At 39.8% G+C, this 19,733-nt stretch overlaps 2 protein-coding genes across 4 annotated transcripts in view; one reads left to right on the top strand and one right to left on the bottom strand.

The window, feature by feature from the left end:
* The first annotated feature begins 268 nt into the window (after positions 1-268).
* Positions 269-7,331, top strand: si:ch211-201h21.5 (uncharacterized protein LOC555526 homolog). 3 transcript variants are annotated; one of them, XM_055164662.1, is made up of 6 exons: positions 269-290; positions 2,690-2,876; positions 3,260-3,442; positions 3,810-3,921; positions 4,026-4,162; positions 5,703-7,331. In XM_055164662.1, the coding sequence occupies exons 2-6, from the start codon at positions 2,694-2,696 to the stop codon at positions 6,057-6,059; spliced, it is 972 nt and encodes a 323-aa protein (XP_055020637.1). In that variant the 5' UTR covers positions 269-290; positions 2,690-2,693; the 3' UTR covers positions 6,060-7,331. The 3 variants fall into 3 exon arrangements, with proteins under 3 accessions (XP_055020637.1, XP_055020635.1, XP_055020636.1); XM_055164660.1 differs by lacking the exon at positions 269-290 and adding an exon at positions 550-1,941; XM_055164661.1 differs by lacking the exon at positions 269-290 and adding an exon at positions 550-1,941 and having other exon boundaries at positions 2,676-2,876.
* Positions 7,332-7,337: 6 nt separating this feature from the next.
* The window catches only part of tmem131 (transmembrane protein 131), a 29,594-nt gene continuing 17,198 nt past the window's right edge, over positions 7,338-19,733 (bottom strand). The window contains exons 20-41 of the mRNA XM_020918984.2: positions 19,355-19,507; positions 19,200-19,275; positions 18,488-18,602; positions 18,231-18,369; positions 17,926-18,035; positions 17,613-17,685; positions 17,304-17,455; positions 16,612-16,754; positions 16,185-16,371; positions 15,154-15,339; positions 14,484-14,636; positions 13,341-13,666; positions 13,035-13,216; positions 12,827-12,957; positions 12,641-12,753; positions 12,323-12,469; positions 12,107-12,239; positions 11,507-11,625; positions 11,018-11,081; positions 10,195-10,295; positions 9,203-9,357; positions 7,338-8,490 (exon numbers count right to left, since the gene is read on the bottom strand). Of these exons, the coding sequence (XP_020774643.2) occupies positions 8,227-8,490; positions 9,203-9,357; positions 10,195-10,295; positions 11,018-11,081; positions 11,507-11,625; positions 12,107-12,239; positions 12,323-12,469; positions 12,641-12,753; positions 12,827-12,957; positions 13,035-13,216; positions 13,341-13,666; positions 14,484-14,636; positions 15,154-15,339; positions 16,185-16,371; positions 16,612-16,754; positions 17,304-17,455; positions 17,613-17,685; positions 17,926-18,035; positions 18,231-18,369; positions 18,488-18,602; positions 19,200-19,275; positions 19,355-19,507 (3,222 nt within the window). The 3' untranslated portion in view covers positions 7,338-8,226. The remainder of the gene's footprint in view (positions 8,491-9,202; positions 9,358-10,194; positions 10,296-11,017; positions 11,082-11,506; positions 11,626-12,106; positions 12,240-12,322; positions 12,470-12,640; positions 12,754-12,826; positions 12,958-13,034; positions 13,217-13,340; positions 13,667-14,483; positions 14,637-15,153; positions 15,340-16,184; positions 16,372-16,611; positions 16,755-17,303; positions 17,456-17,612; positions 17,686-17,925; positions 18,036-18,230; positions 18,370-18,487; positions 18,603-19,199; positions 19,276-19,354; positions 19,508-19,733) is intronic.

The raw sequence follows: 19,733 nt of genomic DNA, 5'->3' as shown, positions 1-19,733 counted from the left end.
CCGGCGCGTACCATTATGTGTGAAAACGGGGGAAACCACGAAGAAAAATCTAATTAAAATAAATGTAAAAACGCAATCTGACGACTTCTAACGCAATGCTTTTACAAAATAAAATCTAATCTTTTATTGTATAGTGTTTATGGGTTGAATTGTGATTTAAATTCTGAATAAAAAATTAAAAATAAAATAACAACCCCATCCAGCCTTCAATTGGTCAAACCAGGAAGTGTAAAATAAATTTGACCAATCACAAACGCGCTTCGCACAACTCCACTGTCTCAGGTTTTGAGGTAAGTTCTGAAAATCCTCTTATTTTTATGAAAATATTTAAAAAGTCAATTACTCAAAATGAATTGCTGTCGTGCTAATTAAACGTCTCCCTGTCCCAAGACGAAATAAAAAAAATATACATATATATATATATATATATATATATATATATATATATATATATATATATATATATATATATATATATATATATTACTTGATCGTTTTAGTAATAAACGTGTAATGAATGTGAGATCAACTTTGAACCTTCGGAGAAAATCTCGCTGTGTCCATGATGTTGCAGATCAGATGTTATATATGTGGTGGTTTGCCCTAGGATTAGAAAGTGGCTTTTGATTGCATTTAACTATTTGTATGCTAAAAGTAGATTAAAATTTCTTTCAAACCACACTTGCATATTGTTTGACCATAAAGAACTGACCTGGACCTAAAACACAAACAAACTCACAAACTCACACAAACCAAATTACAGTCACAAGCTATCTTTTTTTTTTCTTCTATTTACTCTGACTCATTATTTTTGCTGAAAATCTAACTCTTAAACAGGACCATGAATGCTCATATTGATCACATGCTTCTGAAAATGTGTAGTTTACATACATGTAGGGAAAGATGCCTGTTCAGGGCCTGCTTCCCTCCATTCTGATAGAATCCACAAACCAGGAACCTAGAGAAGTCGGTTCTGCCTGACTGCCTCTTGGTATTTACAACCCCAAGAGAACCGACCTTCGGTGTTTTCACACCTCCCTTCCCCCACGCCAAATGGGACATGAATCAGAATGGGGAATTGACATGGCTCTGCTAAAGTGATAAGGACTGTTAAATAATGACTTTCTTCATTGTGCTTGAAGAAACAGACCCACATCATCTACATACCAGACCATCAGGCGCCAATGCTTGGACCGGTTAAAACCGCGATGGACTGTGGTTGCCACTTTTGGACACTAGAGAAGGACTGGATTAAACGCATCTCAATAACTAGTTAAAAATGTTTTTAACTGTGTTCTATATAAGGCTCATGTTGATACAAGACAAATATGCCACATTGCTTAATTCATGTGTTCATAGTCTCTTGTGTGTATTTCATGTCATGTTCCCACGGAAGTATTTACGGTAACTTCACGGCGTGTTTTCAGACAGATATACCTTTGATTTCTTTCTATGAATCGTTGGCTAATGTTATCATAAACAGTTAGTACCTGAATGTGGGAAGTTATCAATTTAATATTTGCAAATGATATTTGTACGGGGACCAGTTCAGCTCAGACGCGGGCGTGCCTTAAATTTGCATATAACAACGCCCACCAAGCGCACTGACCAAAACGAAGCCTCACGCGCGAAAACTCCGCTTTTCGCTTCGTTTCGCATCGGACTTTCGCTTCGCTTCGCCTTTCTTCGCTCTTCGCCTTGCCTCGCCGCAGCGAGGACCTGCCGAAGAGGACCAGGGAAGACGGCCGGTCGGAGAGACCCAGGGGGAGCTGTAACAGACCTGGAGTCGCACCTGCCGAGAGCTGAGGACCAGAGCCGGTGAAGGAGGCGTGGACCGCCCTGCCCGAGCACCATCATCACGCCGCTGGCTGCCCGTGCGCACGACCACCGCCGAACCCCGCCATCGCCGCATTCCACACGGACCGAGAACAACATCGCCAAGTAAGGCTGGTTCAGACAGTGAATGAATAAGGGTTGGCATCCCTCTTACGATTGCGTCCAATTATTCCCAAGGCAAGCGCAGTAGCGACTGAACCCCGTTTTATAACTACCTCAGGTTGTTAAAATCGGTGCTTTAATGTTACGTAACCAGAACTTGGAAGCTGGTGTCTAGTTATTGTTTGTTAATAAACCACACAAAGGAATTTGCTGGTTTCAGTGATTTTTCTTAAAGTTATCATCAGGTCACTTTTTCGGGTACGTTCCCTTCAGATTGATTTAATTGATAAGTTGTTGTTGTCGCATATGGTTAAGTTTGATTCGGTCAGAATCTGGTGCCCCGCAAATGTATAATTTCAATAATTCGTCAAAAGCTAAACCACATGCTCAAACACGCACATCTTACAACACGTTAAATCGCATTTTCTCCTACATACATTTTCTTGAGTTTTAGACAAACTGCAATGGATCAATTTGCAATTAATCGCACAATCCCATTGTCAAGGAAACCCAAAAAAAGATTCCTCTCAATTAGGCTCTTTACTCTCATTACATAAAACAATGCCAGGTTTCAGAAGTCTCAGATAAAAGCTTATGAACGTAGTATGTAGAATGAATGATTGTGCTTAGTATTTAAAATTACTAATTTTTGTTCATATAAGATAATAATTTACCATTTTCCACAAACTAAAACTAAGTTCCAGTCCATCTTTACAGTCCCTAGTAGTGTTCAGAAGTCTTCTCGTTACAGAGCCATGTCTAAGAAGCTGGTGATTGTTGACACAGACTGTGGCATAGACGATGCTCAGGCGATTCTGATGGCGCTGGCCGCTCCTCAGCTCCAGGTGCTCGGCTTCACTTGTGTCTTTGGAAACACAGATGTCAACAATGTGTGTCAGAACATTCTCAGGGTGCTGTCAGTCTGCGGCAGAGAGGAAGTGAGTGTGTAAACTTCTTCATTTTTGGCTCTCATAGGACCTCACAGAAAGACTGAGAACTAAACCGCACTAAACCCAGATCCAGATTAAGTTTAAACTAGGATAATAGCAAACCAGGTCAAACATAATTTAACTTTCTTCGTGTGTTGCTCAGGGACACAACAGTACGCACTGCTGAAGTTTTAACCCCTAATCATTAGGTTGGTAGGTAAATGTCTAACATGCTGTGCCACTGCTTGCATAGTTCTATTTATTTATTTAGATGTACATGTATTTTTATTATTTTAGATTGTAGTACTTGATAAATTAATAAATAGGATCTGAGGAGGTGTCAACAAGTGTTATGTGTCAAGTCCTAAACAGAGGTTGTCTCTCCTCTACAGATCCCAGTGTTTCGTGGCTGTGGTGGGCCTCTGGTTGGAGCTGATAAACCGTTCAGTGATCACTTTGGGACAGATGGTTTAGGAGATGTGTTCAAAGACAAGGACCCACAGTGGGAGCATAAGATCCAGACAGAGCACGCAGTCAATGCAATGATCAGACTGGTGACAGAACACCCAAACCAGGTAGGACTACATTATTTATACATTTAGGAGTCCTGCTATATACAAATGTAACTTTGGCACACACTCCTGATATTCTGTGCCTAAGGCTTCTCCGACCCCACCAATCACTCACACACTAGTTTAAACATAGGCAGGGGTTGCGTGAAGTGTCTAGCCAACGGACTCAACAACAGTATGCATTGGTTAGATCTAGGATCAAACCACCAACCTGTCGGTTTCTTGAGTCATTGCTATCCCAATATTGCAATAAAATAAACTATTATAAATAATGCTTTACACACATAATCATTATGTGGCATCTCTATCTATGTTCAAAAACATTCAAAATTTTATGGGTTTTTTTTGTTTTGTTTTTTTCATTATACAGGTGTCGTTAGTGGCTCTTGGTCCACTCACTAATTTAGCCATGGCCGTACGACTAGATCCTGACTTTCCAAAGAAACTGAAGGATTTATACATCATGGGAGGCAACAAGGAGGGTGAGCATTTCTTTGGGAGCAAATGTCAAAGTTTATTATTTTTGGACAGAACAGTAGATGCAATGTCCCCCTCTGAATTTGTTTGACCCAGACTCCTCTTTCAGGAAAAGGAAACGTGACGCTGTGTGCAGAGTTTAACTTCAGGATGGACCCTGAGTCTGCCCATGTGGTTCTGGAGGAGTTCCTCTGCACCACATACATCGCCACCTGGGAATACGCCTGCAGGAACAAGCTCACCTGGGTAAGACATTTATTTTTAATCCGTGTATCATTTGTTCATTCATTTTTCAATATAAAACCAAAAATAAGAAAACGAAAAAACAACAACAGTTTTCTTCATTATTTGTCTCCAAAACCAAAATGGAAAAAGAGATAACGATTTGTTTTTTCAGTTTTTGATTTTGTGTTTAAATGAAAAATGGAAAGAATGGATAACGACCGTTTCCCGTTTATGTGACTTCCGTGACTGTGAGTGTCAGACTTTTGCAAAGCATACAGACTGAACCAGGACTGATCCAGGTCCGAGACCACACCGGGACCAGACCGGGACCAGAGCGGCACTGAGACCGGGACCAGAGTGGGACCAGACCAGACTCCAAGCTTTGACTCCGAGCCTCCGCAGGGTCCGAGCCCCAGCTTCGTGTTCCGGCCCTGTCGTGGGCTCTAAGCCTCCGGTCTGGTCCCAGTCTCGTACACAGACAGTATTTGGTGCGCACCAAACGGTCCAATCGAACCAGAAGCTCTTAGTTCGTTTCATTTGCGTTGGTCTGAAAGCTTCAATCGGACTCGGACCCACACCAAATCAAGCGGGTCACATCAAGAAAGAGATGGTCTTGATTCACTTGAATCTGCACCAAATACCAAATTTTGGTGCGGTTCCTCTGATGTGAACACGAACTTGGGTTCAAACCAGAGACAACAGGTCCAAACGAACTATTCCAACCAGTGGGAGCAGCTCCGGTTCAGGCCAGGCTCAGTTAGAGCAGCAGCGGGGAGTGGTGTCAGGAACCTTGGCCTGAGAAGTGCTTTACCCGGGTAAGAACCAAATGCGCGGAGGACGAATGGTCAAAACAATATAACCAGCCAAACAGGACTCATGCTTCTGTCCAGATGCTTTGCACCACCCCAGAACCAGCTGCGGTTCTTGAGCATGGAGAACCGGAGCAGCCCGTCCGAACCTGTAGTTCTCAGCGCATTCTTGCTTTCCCTGCACGGAAGCAGCGAGCAAACGATGACACGGAACCGTTCGGACCGCTGGTCTCGGTCTCGGTCCTGCTCTGGTCCCGGTCTGGTCCTGGTCTGGTCTCAGTCTCAGTCCCGGTCTGGTCCCGGTCTCAGGCCGGGTCTCAGTCCCGCTCTGGTTCCGGTCTGGTCTCGGACTTGACCTGATCAGTCCTGGTTCAGTCCGTATGCAGTGTAAAAGTCCAGCATCGCAGTCACGGAAGTCACATAAACAGGAAACAGTCGTTTCATTATTTGTTTTACTTTGTAAGCTGTACTGTTCTGTAAATATTCAGTCATGCAAAAAATACTCTGTAACAAACTAGTCTGATGGGCTGAAGATCAGAGAACATTTAAACAAGCTTAAAAATGATTGGGCTGTACAATAGACTACAGAAGTAGAAGTGCAGGTTTCTGTATGTATATTTCTATAACTTAATACTGTTCAGGAGTTTCTGAACTTGGTATCAAATGAAAAAGTGTAACGAGTAGCCTATAATTAGTCCTAAACTGAAAGAAAAATAAAAACAACCATTTTAATTCACCTATCTCTTTGACAGGAGTTCTTCGAAGCTCTGATAGACCAGGACGCCCCTGCGGCTCGTTTCATGAAGACCATCACCTCTCAGTGCTGGGCCTACTCCAAAGAGACCATGAAGAACAAGCGCGATGTGTATTTCGGACCTGGTTTTGTGTCGTACGATGCTTATGCTATGGCAGCGTGCATAGACAGCAGTGTGGTGACAGAAAGCATTCACTGTCCCGTTCGCGTTGAACTGCAGGGGTCGATAGGACGAGGGATGATGGCACTAGATCAGGCAAATCAACTAAAAAAGATACATAAGGTTTTTGTATTTGATAAATGTGATGTGGAAAAGTTTGGACAGTTACTGATGATGTCCCTCAGGCAGCCATAACGTACATACACAACAGATCGGCAGCTGGAAATGCTGACGTGGTTTGTGTGATTAATTTCTTTTTTTCTTTTTTTTTTCTTTTAAATTTAATTCATTTCATTTATAATGTGAAATTAAATAAGAAACTAACGTATTTTATGTAGATCTTAAAATTGACATGAAGTTATTGAGATTTTATTTAGGATTAATATTAATGAATGCAATTTATCCACATACTTTAGAGCAGGCATGTCCAAACTATGGCCCAAGGACCAAATGTGGTCCTCAGACAAATTTTTCTTGGCCCTCAGGCTTCCAGGAGAATTGACCCAAATTACCTTGCATTAATGAAAAATCAGCTTTTGCAAGTTTTTTGAAAATCTACCTTGAAAAAGCCAATATGTAATATTTAGTGTGTGGTTTTGAGAATTTTAGCATGAATAAAGGACTGACGGCTCATTCTAATGTGTTAAACATGCATATATATCAATTATTCACTGTAATGAGCACCAGTCTATAGCCCGCGATCGGCCCTCTGCTTCATCTGTGTTAAGATATGTGGCCCTTGATGAAAAAAGTTTTGGACACATTGCCACATGACCACATCAATCCAAAAGAAAAAAAAAGTACAGTAAATTATAAAAGAAACTGTGAATGTGTTTATCCACAACGCAATCTAATATTGAGTTGCAATACCCAATTCTGCCACAAGAGGTCAAACTAGATTGTATTTATAGCATTTGCCTTTGGTCTTTACTCATTTCATAAGAATTATTTTCTTGAAGCTCATCATTATTGGGGAAAAAGAATTTAATACCTTTCCATACTGTGTTTATGGACATTTTCTGTAACCTAACTTGTAACCTTACCCACCTCTATAGTTCGTACAGTACTGAATTAAATCAGCAGGACTCGGATTGAATATACAGACTAGTAATGGTACATTTATTTAGTCACAATGTTTAGAAGGTCCTGGTTCAATTGTCAAACCATAGAGAGCCTTGTTGGGTCCTTCTGTGTACTTTCTGGTTTCCAAAAACGCTTAATTTTCCCATTTAGGACCCCTGGCCAAGATCTTGTTGCCTGACAGTGCTATCCGTCCAGTTCCTTGTGTATTAGGATGGCATCGTCAGGTAAAAAATCTTGGCCGAGGTCTGTAGATCTGGTCTTGCGTACTGTACAGTGTCCCACCATTTGCACTTTTAAAAATGGGCTTAATAAAGAAGTCAGATCTGCAAGGTAGTAATTTAATTTGCACGTTTTGTAATAAAAAGGAAATTTAATAAAACACTAAGACAGTTGCTGCTTGCTGAAATCTTTTATTTAAATTTGTTGACAAATATTTGTAACGTACAATACAAACCCCAAATGTAGAGGCCATATTGAACTTAGAGACTGCTTTTAAATAGACATAATGCTTTGGGCTATTGAATCCTTATTTGATCAACCCAATTAAAATCTTTAAATAATCCTTTTTTGTATTTTGAAATCACAAACCAATAAAACCCCAGATGAAAAAAAAAAGACACGGCTAAGACTGCATCCTTCTGGCCATGTACTGAAACGATACTGGGAGCGTTCTGTATTGCCGATAAAATTTGTAATGGAGGGGGCGAACAGTTAAAACAAATAAAAATAAAAGCCAGCATATATCGCCCTCATAAATAAAAAGCCATGGAAACTAAATAAACAAACAAAGGTCGCCTGCAGTGGTGGCTTCCAATAAGTTACACTTGAGGTAACGCTGCTGTGGGATGGGGATTCTAGACGCTTTGAAAGGTTTAAATCAGGGCTGCACACTATAAGGCAAAATTATTATTCTAGAGTTATTAATATAAACTTGGTTCTGTTCAATTAGCTTATTAAGAATTTGAGAAGTTTAAAACTAAAAATGTAAATAAAAGTATTGCACCCAATTTGTAGATTTCTTCTATCTGTAATATATGGAAAGCTTTGGAAGAAAAAAAAAATTTAGACTAAGATTATATTAAAATAAGTATTATATTTATTTATCATTTTCTGCAATATTGGACTATATTAAGGTCAGTATATTGAAATTGGCCAAATGTTTTCAATTACTGGCCAATATTATGCCATGGTACACCTTGCACTTTGGGTGTCAATACCACATTTGCCTCATAATGTTCAGCCCTAAATTAAATTAATCAGCTTGATCATTTTGTCGTCTTCAGTTGTTTTCCGTGTTGTTGGAAGTAGGCCAGGGCTCGGAGCTGCGGCGGCTCAGAGTCGGTCTCCAGATACTCCAGGGGTTGTAAGTGCGGCTCAGCTCGTTTGGGGAGGCGGGGCTTGAGGGGGACGGGCTAGAGACCAGGTCAGGCGTCAGAGGTGAGCCGCTGGAGGTCGCTGAGGGAAATGGGTTCAGGGTGGAGTCAGCGCTGGTCGACCAGATGGAGCTGCCGAACCAGGGGTTACGGACGCTGCTGAGGAGTGACTGGAGAGAGTGGAGAATAAGGATGAAGAAATTATTTAGTGTTACAGAGTTTCAGATGATGCCACAACATGTCGTAAAGCAGTGATGGCAAAAATACTTTGACCCAATTACCTTATTTTCCGGGCTATTAGACGCACTCTTAAGCTTCCAACCGTATCAAAAAACGATTGCGTGCCCCGCAATCCAGAGCGCCCTATACATGAATCCACTCTGGTGTCCCAGCAGAACTTCAGTTAACTTACAAAGCCGCTCCACACGCAAACATGCACGGAGCAGAAAGCGACGGTGCAGCGAAACACACCCACAGCCACACTCATCACTCCATGTGGACGAGGAACAGAACAGAGGAACAAACCGAAAAAGTGAGTGCAATGTGCCACTTCTAGACACAACTGAACAACTGAGTCACTGCGAACACGCCAACAATCCAGCGGTCCCAGACAGCACCCTCCCTACGCGCCACAACTGAACAAAGCCCAGAGTCACCGTGAACGCGCCAAACAAAGTCCGACTGAGCCATCCAACTGTTGTGTTTCTTTTAAAGTCTGGTGCAGTTTATTTGTGAAAAAAGTTTGAAAATAGAACATTTAATGACAATGTGTCTTATAATCCAGAGCGCCTAATAGCCCGGAAAATACGGTAATCATAAGTCAAAAGGCCACAGTGCCTTAGTGTGTGATGAAGTCCCAAAGAGTGTGTATATGTGTCTTACTGCGGTGGGGGCGGTGGGCGAGCCGGAGCTGCTAGGCCAGGAGTGCAGGGGGTCGCTGCTCGGGACGTCCCAGATGGAGGAGGACACAGGGGTGAAGTCAGGCCAGGTCTGCTGCTGCGGCTCCGAGCTCTTTGACAGGTTCATCCCACTGAAAACTACAACATAAGAACAACTTTCAGCAACAGCAGAAGGACCATAACTTCAAAAGAACATCTTACAGATAATTGCTCAGACTTTAATCACAGTTAAAGTGCATATGTTAACATAGACTATTATTTAAACATAACGTCATAACGTCATAACATTTAAGATGTGACTAAAATCTTCCAGAACTGTTACCTAGCAACCATACTGTAAACAAGGGCCAACATTTGTCTAAATTGCACAATAGTTATGATTAAATTAACACAAATAAATGACAACACCTTTACTCCGATAAATGAATGTTTTCTTTACATGTAAATTGCTCTTGAATTTTAAATAGAATTTTTTGCGTTGATGACACAAGTAGAGGTTTTGTTTTAAAACTCACCACTACTTCTTGGAACTTTTTTCTAATTGACACATGACTGATGTAAAACTAAATATTTCTACAGGTACTATCCCACCAAATCAAGTAATAATTACAAAAAATAAAAAAGTTACTTTAATTTGTTTAATTTAAGCTACAGGATCTACCTATTAAAATTGTGGAGCTCTTGAGCATTATGCAACTCTTCCTTGTTCTGGTAATGTCATTTATTTATCAGTGAAACAACATTTCATTTGAACAGTAACTCAGGGCACAGATGGGAGATACACAAGGATTATTGTCTGTATGTACCTGTTAAACTAATGATAATAATGACTGATGAAAATAATTATTTGAGTGGGACAAATGAACATAAATATAAAATAGAATTTATGGACATCAAGTTTAAGGACAGAACTACGAGCATTCTGGTCTAGTCCCTCTGCATTCTTGGTTTACGGGCGCAGGCCCATGCACCTACCTCCTGTCAGGTTGAAGTTGTTGTTAGGCCCAAAGGCAGAGAACGAGTTGGAGTGGATGCCTGGACTGCTCACGGTGTCGATGGGACTCCACAACCCGGAGCTGGAAACAAGACAAGACCCACATCTCACAAACTGTCCAAGGACTAGACTAAAGACTCTTATTTTATTAATATGATTAGTGCTTCATTTTTTTTGCTGTTCAATTTTTTAGAATTTGGTGAGAATATAATGTGATTTGTATTCCTTAAGACTGGCCTATTCAACTGGAGTCTGAAGCTGACCCTGTTGAACTTTGATCTGGCCCGCTACTTTTACTGACACAAATCTAATCCAGTTCGATCCTTTCTGCTCCACACCACTGAGGGCAGACTTGAAAGAACCAACATGAGCCATACAAGATGGGGAGTATAAACACTCGAACAATCCAGCTTGTATCTAGAAAAGGTTTTATCTGTGGTCTTGATGACTCCCATCCAGAACCCATTTGAAAGTGTAAATTGAACAGAGAAGAATCACGCGTCCGAATGTGTTCGTGTTTTTGTGCTGCTCCGTCTCCTCCAACAGACCTGTTTTAGGAAATTGATGTGCAAAGTTCTTATTCTTTTAAACTGAAAATTTAAAAATTGAACGGGAGCAGAAATGTCTTGATCAATGAGGCCAGATGACCACCAATGAAACATTCTCTACACTGAACCACTCCTGGACACATGAAAGATTACACTATTTCAATACAATTGGGCTTGTAGCACAAGGTAAACAACAAGCCAGTGAAACTAAAGTAAACTACAAGTAATATCAATTACAAGGTATGTAAGCAATTACCTGTCTGAGCTGTCACTCTCCACTGAAGTCATGTGATTCAGACCTTTTCCTGGACCAGAGCCTCCTGATGGGCACAAAAGAGGACAGGATTAGTTTGACTCATTAGTTTCAGGTTTTCAGGTTTCAAACAAGGTACATTTAAGGGAGTTGGGAACAGGGACATTTACAAAAACAACTTCACTGAGAGCATAAATCCCAATAACTTTGAATACCAAATGTATATGAGAATATTAAAGTATATTTCACTTCTGCTCTTTATAGCCACTACCCTCACATGTGGCTGTCCCTGGATGAGTTTGCAGTTGACTGAAAGTACATTGTGAAACACCTCTTCCTTCCTCTTCTTCTTCCTCCAATCACTCATTTGTTTACACAGCAAAACAGAAATCAGACACCACAGCATTAAGATCTTTTTCCTTAAGTTATGTAAATAAAGCAGAACAATCTCCATTAAACATCCCTACTCATTATCAGCATGTAGACATTTACCTGGGCTCTTGTCGTAACCAGCAGCGGCAACAGCAGCAAAGGTGGGGTTTCCATTTTTCCCTGGGAGAGGAGGGGCTGCGGGGAGTTTACTTCCTGGAGCCTTCTTTTGGTTGGTGTCACTGAAAACACAACATCAAATGAAAATAGACTTTTGGTACAGAAAACTATAATATATTTAAGTATATTATATTGAAGTTTTTCATAATTTCATATTTTCAATTGTAAATCCAAAATTTAATTTGAAGAAAGTACGTTTTAAGTAAGGTGTACAATTCTCATCTAATGTCATGTTGATGACATATTAGATACAAAATAATTACAAAGGAATTTTAAATATATGATTAAGTATGTGACCTACCCGCATATTATTAAAGACATATTACACAAGCTAGCAAATAGTATAAAACAGGGGTGAAGGGTGGGAAGAGACATATAACAAACTGCTGGGAATTTCAAAACAGAGGCTGGCACAGTGCCCAGCAAAGATCCAAGCTTCCCTCACAAGAACAAATAGTTTCAGCTGCTGTCTATGAAGGCTTTGTGTTTAAAGAAAAAGCAGAGTTATCTGTTTTCGTTTGGCACAGTGCTTTCTGGGCTGACCTGTTGAGGACGCTGCTGTAGGTGCCCCGGGAATTTAGACTGGGCGAGGTGGGGGGAGGGGAGCAGTTGGCTCTTTTGAGAAATGGGTCTGCGTGGATTGTCTGGAGCGAGATCTGATGAAGACTACCAGCTTCTACAAATACACAACAAATAAAATGAATAGGCTGAGATAGTATAACGTGAACTTCTGTGACTGTGATTGTGATGAGCTCTTACGGATATTATTGTCTGGGATGTCCCACTCTGGAGAGGCAAACTCTTTCTCCCCCTCTGAGCTACTGCTGTGGCCCAGCTCTGGCACTGAGCTGCTGGACAACATTTTGGCTAAAAGAGAGGGGCGCCCTTCCTCCGATTTACCATCTTCTGCAAAAAACACAGAAGACAGTCAGGCACAGAAGGGTTAGGCAAATAAGTTGTTTTATATATACAGTATTATCAATGGTAAAACATGGATTCATTCTATAATAATCACTGTCCCTTATTATATATATTTTTTTGTATTCAGCAGTATAGTTTGTAAAAGAAGTAACTCACGTCTGTTTTTCTGGAGGGGGCGGGGCTTGGGGAGGTTGGACAGAGGGTGCAGACCTTTAGATTGAAAGTTCTTGCGTTTTTCTTGAGGAATGGTGTATGGCAACTCCAGAGAACTGAAGACAATACAATTAATATCACAAAATATAGTAGAGTTTAAAACGTATAGTCCGGATTTGTAAATCTCACCTAGATTTCTCAGGCTGGTTCTCTTTTTTTGTGGTTCCTTGTTTTTTGGGTTTGGGTTTAAGTATAAAATTTGAAGATTCATCTTTTTCGTTGGTGGTAGGTACTGATCGTCCTTTCTTTTTTATTGGTTCCTGGAAGACAGACATACATTCACTTACACATCTTGGATGGAATGCATGGGTCCATGTGTCCTGTGTGTAAACAGCACCTCTTTGATGCTGGTCTCCACATCTGGGTTGGAGGTTTCTGTCGTTGTGGAGGAGCTGTCATCATTATCGGCCAGATTATCTTTGAGCTCATCTCCCTGAGTTTTTAAAGTCACTTTTTTCTCTTTCTCTTCTTTCTTCTTTTGAGACTTTGTTTTTCTTACTTTCCCTTTGGATTCCAAAGCTGAAAAAATACATATATACACAAATTTATGATCATTTCAATATGCAAAAACTGATTTTGCCAATAGACTTCTACTTATAAACTGTTGTGTTTCATGTCAAGGTCCTTCAGTTTTATCCCTCACCTTTGTGTTGTAGCTGAGTGTTTGTCTCCTGTAGCACCTCTGAGCTGACCGCATCAGGCCGGTCCAGGTCATTGTCCATCGCTCCGATCAGACTGGCATAGTCCTCATCAGGACAGAGTCCTCTCTGGCCCTCTGTCTGCTTGTTGGAGCGGGTTTTGCGGTTGATGAGCTGACTGTCCGGAACGCTCCCTTTGGCACTCTGAGTGGAGGCATTAGGCATAGAGGAGCGGGTTAGGCCCGTTCTGTGTCTCTGGTCACTGTTCTGTCGCCCGCCAAGCCGAGCAGAACCATTGGCATAGTATCCTCTGGTGTTCTGGGGCAGGTCACTGTAAAAACAGTAGACATTCAAAAAAATGTCTTTAAATGAGACATGTAAACTACTGTAATCAACCTTTGATTTATAAAACAGTACTGTACAAAGCCCTGGGTTACAATTAGCCCACAATAAAAGGACACAGAAGTAGACTTAAGACACTTTACAGCCCAATAAGAGATTAGGCTCATATGTAATAGATCAAAAGTAATAGAATCAAACCAGGCCAGCTGGGAACAATGGCATCTATACAGAAGCATTATTCCAAAACTATAACGAAAAGTACACACAAAGCCTTGTCACTACTGGTGAACACGACTAAACAATAAAGAATTTTAACTGGAACAAACATCTCAATTTCTTTACTATTATACAAACAGAGACTTTAAATCTATAGGAACATGGCTATATAAACAACTGTCAAACATCACAAGCATTCTACACATTTAAGGTTAATCCCTCAAGGCAAATGATGCAAGATTTTAAACATTTGTAAACAGAACAAACTGAACACATCCTTTCATCACCTCACAGAGAAAGAAAATCATGTGTTGCTCTGACTTTCTTTGTAAACAGACTGGCTAAGGGTTTTATGCCCTCGATAAATTCTTAACCTAAATGCATTGAATGTATTTCAACGTTGATTTAACTACACTGACTATAGTTATATATTAGTTATATTCCACTACTATACTGATATAATCAGGGACAGGGGAAGAGGAGCCAGTATTCCTGAATCAGTTATTTGGTATTTTACATAAGCTGTGTTGAATTAACACAATTTATGTAAAACGGCACTATCATAAGTGAAAACATGGTAACTGACTTACTGTGAGTTACTGTGGTCATGCACTATTTCCCTGAGATTAAACGGTTTCCCAGTCTCCAGATTATTGGACTCCACTGAAACACGTCTTTTGAAAGGCTCCCAGATGCTTTTAGCTTCAATCCAGGCTGTAGCAATCACCAGAAGGAACATGGAGCTGAAAACAAAGCACATTTTTTACATTCGTTCAGGCAATTTTAGTTTTTGAATCTTGTACTAGTGTGACATTGGTCACACTAGTACAAGTGCGAATGACTCATTTTTGAGATGAGGGTTGAAAAACACCATTTAAATTCAACAGTAACACAACATCAGAAGACAAAAGCATTCAGCAGCACAGAATGGTATGACAATTTTCTTTTTCAATTTAATACATTTTAACACTTTATTTTTCAGGCTTAGTTCCATTTGATCCCTCCTGCGCATGTGCAAAGGGAACATTCACAGTCTGGCAGTCATCAGTCATTTATAGATCTACAGTGACATTACTTCCAATTGACTTAAAGTGACTAAGATCAAGACATTTTCTACAAGTAAACATATGTGCCAGTGGAGTCAATAAGATGCATTTGAAAAATATGAAAATATAATATAAAAATATTGTATTAAAATATTTTTAAAGTGTAATAACTGAAAGTAACTCATTTCTGTTGCAGTCTGTTTAGTGTCCTCACCTCATGATCAGAGACACAATGATGTAGAGCTCCAGTTCCCAGCTGGGCCGGGGCAGTGTCTCAGCACACGTGGCCAACATGTGGTACGGCAACGATGCATTCAACACAAACACAAACTCTGAGCCTCCCAACGTGACCAGCTTCAGCTCCCGGATCACTCGAGAGGATGTGAAGTCAGGCGTAAAGCTGCACAACAAAGGAGGAAGTCCGTTAGTTTCAAATGCTCAAAAGATACAAATGCGACCACAACATAGGGGTTGGAAGAAGCATTTAGTATTAAGCGCTAAGTAGAATACATAGAAAATTACATTAAGTAGTAAGTATAATACATGGTACAACTAAATGTACAATTCCCTGAGTCATCCAGGGCATGTTCCATATTACTATAAAAATAAATAATCCAGATTTTGAGTTTTGTAAAGGATCAGATCTATACAGTACATTTAACACTGCTTAAGACAATATATTCAGTTAATATACTTGAAACTTTGAACTGCAAATAATCTATTTTTGCCTGAAGTCAGATCAGTTACACTGGTGTTAAAAAGAGGAACTTAAAGATACTTTGTGGTGTGATTTTTCTAGACAGAATGTTACTTAATACCACAGCAACACAGATCATTTTTAGTTTTTGCAATTTAGGAGTTAAGACAAAAACTTCACTTATGAATAGCTCGAACCAGCTTTTGTAGGTGAAGAGGAGACAGTTCTACACACAGAAATATAAGCTTCCCTTACACAACATAACTTGCAAAAAGTGACCTTAAGTAGGCCCTCGAAGTGAAACTTGGTCAGAGTAAGGAAAGCTCTTGTAAATATAGCCAGAAAATGTTCATGTGATGAGTTGTTTATAGATGGTAAAAACACATTTCTATGGGCACGTTTGGTGCACTGCATTGTCGCCTCTGCGTTGGCGTCAGCTTCAGACAAATAAAAGCAAATACAAGTGTTCTATTGATCTTTGATGGGTTAAATAGGTACATCTTCTTTTGACTAAATGTAAAAGTTGACAGAACAGCTCATGCTCTTACAGAATGGTGAGGTCCTTAGAGGTGTTTGGTTTGAGGGTGAACTCCTGACAGTTGAGGACCTTGAAGCCATAGCCTTCACAGATCTGACCGTTAATCTGGGCGGGCCGCAGGGTGATCGGGAGCAGGCCAGTGTTCTCCACTCGGAATGTCCGCTTCAGAGTGAAGTTGGGCTCCCTCACTTTTGTTTCTGGAGAAGAAAAAATAAAGCATAATGTATCAAGTTTTGACATATGCCTTTTTATTTTGTATATATATTATTTTCAAAACAATGTCGTAGTCGTTGCATTAACCACATGTTTTTCAATTTCTGGTACCTCTGACATACAAACTTAAAAAATTAATTTTTAAACAGGGCTAAAGAAATGGGTAATTCAAAGAGTAGAATAAAAAACAGGGTCATTAAAAGTTCTAGTCGGCAAATACTCACTGTCTGTGCAGTCTCTGAGCAGCCCTTCTGTCATTTTAAACCTCAGAAAACTGCCCTGTCCTGGTGCCTTTCCTGCTACCTTCAGACTTTCTGTGGTACCGTGTCCATGGAGCACAATGGTGTCGATCACTGTCAAGTTATTCCTGAAAACACAAAGTCATATTTAGAGTGGAGAAGTTTGTGTTTGTCGAAGGTGGATCCAACACTAGAATACAGAGGACAAGACATAACTGCAATTTAAGAGATGCTTAGGGGTACAGGTCCATTTTATAATTGCCAATTCTCAGAGGAATCTATCTGCAGACCTCTATCCAAAGGAACTTACTTTGTAGGCTCTACCAAGAGGCCCTTAACATGACAATCCAGTGGTCCCTAATATAACAAACATCTGCCAAGCTCAAACTTTCCTGTGATTTGTGATTTCAGGACAGCTTTTTTCAACATAACGTTAATATCGTTTGATTACTTGATCTCATATTAGAAAGTGACTAAATTCAAAAACTTTCACTTTTAATTCTGTTTAATAGAGAGCAGACTAAGGGTAATTAGTAACTGATTAAGTAAGTAAACTAATGAAAAAGGAGCGACATCCTGGTAGAGGCTGCGGCGTTGGGTCCTGTGGATACATTGTTGTCTATTCCAGTAACATATTTTTAGTGGTTGTAGCAGAGCAATAAAAACACACTTTATACCTGACAATGAGGAGAGAGGAGACACTGTGGTTACTGATGGGAGTGAACCGGACATTGAATGATTTGATTTCTCCAGGCAGCAGGAGCAGGTTGAACACGAAGGGTTTAGTTGATCCCTCTACAAAGCCGGAGCTGCCCTTCACTACTGAGGTCTGAGGAACAAAAAAAGACTGTGACGGTTAACAGCAAACACATATCACATGTTGGACTCTCAGCAATAATAACAAAGGGACTGTGTGTTGAATGAAATTAGAGTAAGTGACATTGAAGTCCCACTGAATTGTTAGAAAATTGTCATGAAGTACTTACTTGGTTTCTGTGAACTTGGAACTCGAGTGTTTTTAGATCAATGTTGATATTAGATAAGTTTCCTAAAGGGAACCTGGAACACATAAAAAAAAGGCTGATTATATCTAAAAGAAATCTTGGGTAAAAGGACATTGGATACATTTGTTAATTAACAGATATATATATTTTAAGTATCCAAATAACTGATTTAGATTGTAGATTAAAGCAATTAGAAAACAGCATCTATTATCTTACAATATTTCTATAGATTAAATACAACAACAGCAACAGCGGTTTTATTCATGTTTTACTAAAATGAACGTAGATTCCTTACCTGTCTGCCAATTTCCCAGAGAACACCGAGGGATTTGGTAACAGGGCCAAAGGGAGGACTTGAACATAAACTGGGACATCCGCTGGGTTTTGAAGTATCACCTCCTCATCCTGGAGGCAGAACACATTCAAATACACACATCGCTTTAAACACTAGAGAATTTGAACTTGACTGAGTAGCAGTCATCCAAATGAATATAGTCTATAAAAATATGGACTTTGAGAAACATTTAGACACAGTTGTTGTAAACATGTAACAAAACTAAGAGATATCACAGAATGAAATACTATAAACAGTCTACTCACAGAGGAGGAGTTTGTGTTGGTGAGAGGAAAGGTTATTCTCTGTGAGGAGTTGACGAGGGAGGGCCAGGTCAGTTGAGCTGTAACTTTGGCCTGAACGTTTTTCTGCAGATCTGTGTTCACTTCAAAAACCGCTTCAATCCTTTAGAACAACAAAGAGACAGATCCTGTGACTGGCCCCTATATAGTCTGCTGCTGTGGTGTGGCCGATTTAAGTGTTAAATCAAATCACCAAACCAATGTAGTAACACTTTGCTTACTTGTGTCCCATGCGCTCTTTCAGCTCCATCCATCTTCGCAGGAGTTTTTGATGAAGGTCGACGTCTGCATCCCAGATGTCTTCCTGCAAAGCCTGTACATGAGGCTTTGACTCAGCTGTGGTAACAAAATGCAATCAATTTGATGCTGTGTTTTGATACAAATTAGGGCTGCACAATGTGTGAAAATTACTGTTACCTATGCTAGCTATAGTAATGCCAAGTAAACTTGAGGCATGATTTGACTCTGAAAATAATAATATTACACAAACCGCAGTGAATGTGATTAAAATGACATTCTTTTTATATTCCATACTAAAACAATATTGGCTCTATCATATTAAGTAATCAGTCGTCATAGCCAAGCAATTAAACTGTAAAATATGATTTGATTTTATGATTTTTCCACCAAAATATTGAACTCAAATATTTGCAGTAGTTGTATAGTTGTGTAGTACAGTAAGACATTCAGACACTTGAAGTTTAGTTAATTTTGATTTTAGTCCATGAGAATATCTTGTTGATGCTGTTTGCAAACCCTAAACTGGCCAATACTGTTTACTAAAAATTAATTTACAAATCAGTCATTCAAAAAATATAACTATCAAAGGTGAAATTGAGGACAAGTAACGTAACATAGAATGTGGTCTAATACTGTGCAGCTCCAATACCGTGCAGCTCTAATATTTTACAACCAGTTTACAACAACACTTACATTTAAGCACAAATGGCAGCCCCACATAACAGTGATCACCACACTGCAAGCTGGCATCAAAATAAATATTTGCCACCTGGAAAAGATGGAGCGGAAAGCAAATAAGTCGCTGCTTAGGGACAAATGGCATTCGAGCTTCACCGGGAGAAACAGACCTTTGATTTTCGTCTGGGCTCCAGCTCGTCCTTGTTGTTTCTGAGTCGTTTGTAAAAGAAGCGGATGTCTTCAGTGAGGGAGCGAATCTGCTGCAGACGAACTCTCTGTGTGAATGAACTCTGGATACTCAGGCTCTGGTGGACCACTTTACCCTGAAGAAAAACAAAATACAATGTTATAAGTTTTATTTTATTTATACTTTTTTTTTTTTTAATTATAGGTATACTCTCAGATGTAAGAGAAGATAGGTTAAAAAGAATACACAGAAAATATATGTCTTTTTAGACTGCAGAAGTCTGAAGATAAACCAATATTAAAAGGGCAATTACACAGACCTAGCAAGGCAACAAAGCAAATAATGTTTTCTGCTAATGAAAC

This window comes from Boleophthalmus pectinirostris, unplaced genomic scaffold (genome assembly GCF_026225935.1).
Source record: "Boleophthalmus pectinirostris isolate CB_2022bp ecotype Guang Dong unplaced genomic scaffold, ASM2622593v1 HiC_scaffold_7, whole genome shotgun sequence".
NCBI lineage: Eukaryota > Metazoa > Chordata > Actinopteri > Gobiiformes > Gobiidae > Boleophthalmus > Boleophthalmus pectinirostris.
Note: the sequence above shows the minus strand (reverse complement) of the source record. Positions and strands in the feature narration are given on the sequence as shown.